Below are 5,813 nucleotides of genomic sequence, written 5' to 3'. Positions count from 1 at the left end.
TTCTGTATCAAGGTATTCTCTTTGTATTCAGATTTTTAAATTTCTCAGAGACCAAATGGATGCAGCTGGGTGGGGGAAAATAATCTTCCAAATTAGATGATGGAGGATTTTCCACATTTTCATGGATTTGTTTATAAAAAGACTTAAAGTGTTCTATTATTTAAAGTTTTCAACAGGAACGCACAAGAACTTACTCCATTTACTGAAACTTGGCAGCTGAAAACAGCGATGTTCCAATCCCCAATACTTTCAACCTTGGTTTTCTCTCTCTGCTGGAACTCAGTACTAATTTTATATCCCCAGATATGTAAAGCTGCCACAATTTTGATAATAAACACCTAAAGGTAAATTATCAACATGATACTAAGTACGTATCCCTAACACTGAACAGACTCCTTTTACTGCCAACTTTCTAGGATTTAATAGACTTCTCTAGCTGCCAACAGATAGTAATTACAGTTAGTTGAGAAAAGAAAGTTTCCCAAATTAATGTATATGACAGCTGTATTCTGCAGAGTGTTTCTTGACTAAGACCACAGAAGCCATATTGGTTAAAATTTGGAGTGTAATTCTGCAGAAGCCAGTACTTCCTGTAAGAAAATTACTACTTTACTTAAATGTCAGATTATCAAGAAAACATTCAAGAGCTGAATTAAGTAGGGGTTGGGTTGTTGTAAAAACACATTAATTCTAGTTAATTCTTACTGTACAACTGAGCTGACATGGAAAATACAGCCTGAAGATATTCTGCTTTTTAGGGCTTAATAGACAAAAAGCAGAATATTGGTTTTCCATAAAGCCGTTCAAATTAATATGAAGATATAATTTCTGCATGTTATAGGCTGCTATGGAGTCACATAAAGTTCCCGTATTCTTTTCCTACCTTAACAGACACATTAGGAAGAATACAATTCAGTCAGAATAAATTACAGATCAACTAGAAATTCATATAGCTGATGTGATTTGTTTCCAGAAAATAGTTTCTCCCTATAATATGTATTTTAAATAATACTTATAATCCTACTAGAAAAAGAAAATAATTTCTTTCTCTTGTTACATGTGTATGTGTACATTAAGCAATCCCAGTTGTGCTCTTGTAGATATGTAACTCTTTCACCTGGCAGGTAGTTTATTTTAGTTAAGACACAAGATCTCAGCTAGTCCAGTAACAAGCCCATACCCAAGATACTTCATTTTTTCGTACCCAGGGTGTTGTTTTATTTTTGATGAAGTTATAGCAGAAAAATATCCTATGTAAGCAATGGAGAAAAGTTACTATATTCCCACCCTGTCTTTTCAACTGTAGTTCAGTGCTCTTTTTGGTAATTGTGTTCACTTACTTTATTATCTTACCTTTGGTCATGAATCATTATTTCTTGAACTAAGGCTGCATTTGTGCTCCTCAACTTCATGCCAGAAGCTCCTCAAGTCCCACCACTCACCTTTACACCCACAGAAGGCAGCACTACCTCTGAATTGAGTATCCCACCTTTTCCTTGCTCATAGCCCCATGGGGGGAAAGGTTCTGATGCAGTTTCATACTGCAGCAGATGAAAGAACTCACTCGCCTGGCAAAAAATGGTGATTTCACATATAAAAGGTAAAATCCTCAAGTTTTAGATAGAGTTTTATATTCTAGGAATGAACAAGTCCCCTTCCCAGAACTAATCACAAATTATTTTAAGCCTTAGCAAAGAGGTTAATATATACCAGGTTAATGTTAATATATACCAGGTTAATGTGAAACAATCAAGAGAATACATTTCTTTTCAGACCTTCTTGGATTTTTTTCTTTATCTAGTCCACTTAAAAAAAAGATTATGGAAATACTTGGAATGTGTTCTACATCATGGCAGAACTGGGCAAAGGCACACCACCACCTGCTGGACAAAACTGGATCCCTGTCTCACACACCATTGTGGTGAACAGCAGCTGCAGGGAAGATAGAACTGTGTAAAAGGTTATTTGTACATTCTACTGCCACTGCCCTGGGGAGCTGCCCAGAGGTGCTGCTGCATCACAGGAGACAAGCTGTGAGGTACAGAGACAGGACAGGCATTTTACACTGCACACAAAGCTGGCACTCTCCAGCACAGCAGTCCCTGCACAGTGAGCAGTGGCCTTGCCTCTGATCGAGATAAATGGGGTGCAATGAAACCCAACTGCTCCACACATGGAACAGACTCAAGTATACTTTAGTCACTTTATTTGTATCTATATACATTACATTTTGATTATCCAAGTAGCCAAGGCAATTATTCTCAAATAGTTTAGTACATCAATTTTATAAAATACAGCTGAACCAAGTTAGAATAGAAATGCATACAATATAGCACATTAAGTGCTTTGAAGAATGACTAGTCTGGCCACCAGCTAGTGAGCAATTCATTTGGTTTTGGTCATTCTCACAGAGGAGACTCCACAGGTAACTCCCCTGAGCCCACTAGAACTGCTCTACCAGCAAGAGTCCCTCATGTGCTTTTTGGGGACAGAATGCATCCCTGGGCCGCTAGAAGGCATTCTGCTGTCCACATGCTGACTCAGTCATTGCTTCTGACTTGGACAAGACTTAGACATTTGTCTCAAGGCCTCAGATCAAAACAACAGAAGAGTCAGTGTAGCTCTGAAGAAATTCAGTCTTCATATTTGCAACTGGGATTTACTTACGCATATGCTAAACCTGTGTTATAAACAAAGAAATAAGCTCTGACCAAAGGGTTCATCCTTAGGAATTCTACAGGGACACAGACTGAACACAGCCTCCCAAGCAGCTCTCAAAGATTTGTTCTGCATTAAGTACTGCTCTCCTTCTGAGAAAATTAAGCTTAGTAGTAATTGAAATGTCAGGACAACTATCATACTGAAAATGGAACATTTGAGGAGACCCATCCAGCTGCAGGGATTTGGACTAGAAATGCTTACAGCTTTATACCACAGGACATCCAAGATGACCCAACTCCAGCTGATACTGCAGCTACTGTGATACTCATGACCAGTAGTTTATACTCCAGTCTAATCAGGACTAGTCTATCAGCCACATCCTGGCCAAAAATTAACTGTTGATACCAGCTCAAGATCATTCCTAAAAATCTCTCCAACTGCTGTAACTTCAGCCCAAGAAGTTGGGCCATGACCATTCACGTCTCTGGCTTTGTTCACAGGCTGCAGAACAGTGGAAGCTTCTCTCTCCCTTCTGCAGTGCTGAGGGCCTCGTGCTGTCACGTTCAGAGGAGTAGCAGCCACTGTCAGATGATGAAGCTGCTTACAGCCATCTGCTCAGGACTCTGGCAGACAAGCAGCACAGAGCAGCCACATATCCCAGGATAAGATGAGGGTTACTGGTGACAGAACAGACTGGGCTAGCACACCACATCAGCCTAGAGCAGGTGCCATGCCCACGCTCATGCTCCATCCACCAATCCACATACTGACCAAGGTGGAAGACAACATAATTAGCTGCTGTTGGGTCACCTTAGCTGGCCAGGACAGTCAAGTTTTGTCTGTAAACTTTAAGGGAAGGAGGAGAACACATGTAAACTTTAACTGAGACTGGACCATAGGCTGCATGGCAGGTTCTTTCACAGTGATGAACCAAGACAGTAGGTAGAGGCCACAGAAGTGGGAGTAGCCCGGAGCTGATGGACTGGTTGCCCTCATTAGACAAGGCCACACACACAACCAGGCAAACTGGGAGAACATTTCAACAAAAGAGGCAAGATGCATCCCAGAGGCAATCAGCTGTGCCTGATGTGCTGTGTTGGACTGAAGCAAGGAGTACCGTGTCCTCTTTCCACAGCACATATCACTGCAGCCTTCAACAGTGCACCCCCAGAAACAATTCTCACATTGCACTGAGGAAATCAGTACACTTGCTTTTCTGCTGCTTCAAGGCCAGCATCTTTGCTCATCCTCTAGTACAGTGTTGCAATAGGGTGGGGAAGGCTCCTTCGAACACAAATTACTGTTGCATCCTGGCAGCTCAGACAAGAGCTGCACTGGTTGGTTTTGGAGCAAATAGCTCAATTCTCACTGCTGGCCTTTTCCTTTCTCAGTGCTGCCTACTGCTGGTCACTCCAAAACAGCCACCACCATCTGCTGCAGAAAAAAATACTGAACACAGGAGAACTGAACAAAATGCACGTTTCAATCCATAGTTACACTGATGAGGGCATTATGAGGCAACTGGTTAGAATGAGCAAGTGATCACTAAGAGCTATCCTGTCCCAGATTCCATGTTCATTTGATGTTCTTCCATCAGAGACTGGAAGTCAAAGGACAGTATTCTTGCCTTTCAAACTCATTAAAACTCCTGTTATTTACTGGCCTGTATTATAATGAAACGAAAAAGTAAACTCATCACCTCAAAAATGAGTAAAGTTTTTTTTTAAATGGAAAGAAATGCTTATTGTAATGATACAGAGACTCACAGATCTCTGCACATCTTATGCATCATACAAGATACCTGTTAGTTCAGGTTTTCCTTTTTACAGAAAACAACAACTACATTCATCTCCGTGACCAAAAAAAAATCATGACATGAATGCAAGAAAAACATTCTCCTGGCAAAATTTCACCATGAGGTAATTGCATTGCTTGAAAGTAAAGGGAAACTGAAATGGATTTGAAGTGATCTGCCAGGAATGATAGTTGCATTAAGAAGAAAGTTACAGTATTCACTTTGTCTAGCAACTCACTACCTTTACTAAGGAAAGGGTTAATCTGCTTCATAACTATAATCAATCAAGTCTTGTTAAATTAAAGGGTATGTTAGTTACCTGTTTCCAGGAATTTGAGCAACATTCAGATCAAAGTACTGTTTAGGAGTGAAGGGATATGTTTTGAGTTTTGCAGTATACTGATGACTGACAATCCATTTTAGGGGATTCAGCTAAAGTGCAATTATGACAGATAAACCAGAGCTGTACTGCAGTAACATAACTTAAAAGATGGAGTCATAGGGCATTATAGATGTGGAGCTTCCTTAAAAAAATACTGTTTACAGAACCTAGTAAGAATTAAAACTATGGAGCATAAACAGCACAAGTTATTAATGGATCCTAAACAGGTCAATTACAGACCTTGTAACAATAGCAGAACTCATTAATTAACTTCATTCTTCTCTCCCCCATCCACGTTTGGGGAGTTTATTTCACATTTTCAGTACCAAGTATCCACTACAGAAACATGAGCTGCATGTATTCAACACCATTTTGGCAGTGCAAGACTTCCAGAGATCGTGTACTTCTTCACCATCAGGATCTGGATAGAATGTCAGTCCAGTACTTAGAAGGAGATAGCATCACCTTCCCTACTGACAGCAGGGATATCACTTATCAGTGCTGTTCAGTGGTACCTTACAGTTTAGATCCTTACTGAGGCAGGTTTGCTTGTTATCCTCCAAGAGGGGATTAAAGTGCAAGCAGATTTCACACTCTGCAACATGATGCCCATGGTCAGTGTAGACATGGAACTGCAATCCTCTTGCTGCTGGACAGACTGCTGGAAGAGAGTGGCCTATAATGTCATTGTCCTCTTGTGCTTTCCCAATATGGGCTTTAGGTCAGCAATTCAGGCCCAGTCCTGTCCAATGGTCTGGCACCATCAGGAAATACTTGTCCATAGCTTCACAAAACCTGGTCCGGTACAGCTCTGGAGAGACCACAGTGGGCATCTTACCTAATGTGTAAGAGCCAAGAGCAGTTAGAAATGGGCTAAAGATACTGCAGAACAGACAGATGTCACATGAGATTACACCTTATAAAGTTCAACAACAAACAAGCATAAGGTTTTGCACCTGGGAAAATATAATGCAG

At 40.6% G+C, this 5,813-nt stretch overlaps 1 protein-coding gene across 1 annotated transcript in view; it reads right to left on the bottom strand.

Moving 5' to 3' along the window:
* Positions 1 to 2,189: 2,189 nt before the first annotated feature.
* The window catches only part of PIKFYVE (phosphoinositide kinase, FYVE-type zinc finger containing), a 62,601-nt gene continuing 58,977 nt past the window's right edge, over positions 2,190 to 5,813 (bottom strand). Inside the window, exon 41 of the mRNA XM_036386572.2 lies at positions 2,190 to 5,676. Within this exon, the coding sequence (XP_036242465.2) occupies positions 5,561 to 5,676 (116 nt within the window). The 3' untranslated portion in view covers positions 2,190 to 5,560. The remainder of the gene's footprint in view (positions 5,677 to 5,813) is intronic.

The sequence above is a fragment of the Molothrus ater genome, chromosome 7 (genome assembly GCF_012460135.2).
Source record: "Molothrus ater isolate BHLD 08-10-18 breed brown headed cowbird chromosome 7, BPBGC_Mater_1.1, whole genome shotgun sequence".
Classification (NCBI taxonomy): Eukaryota; Metazoa; Chordata; class Aves; order Passeriformes; family Icteridae; genus Molothrus; species Molothrus ater.
The sequence above is the reverse complement of the archived record's forward strand: the minus strand, read 5'-3'. Positions and strand labels throughout refer to the sequence as shown.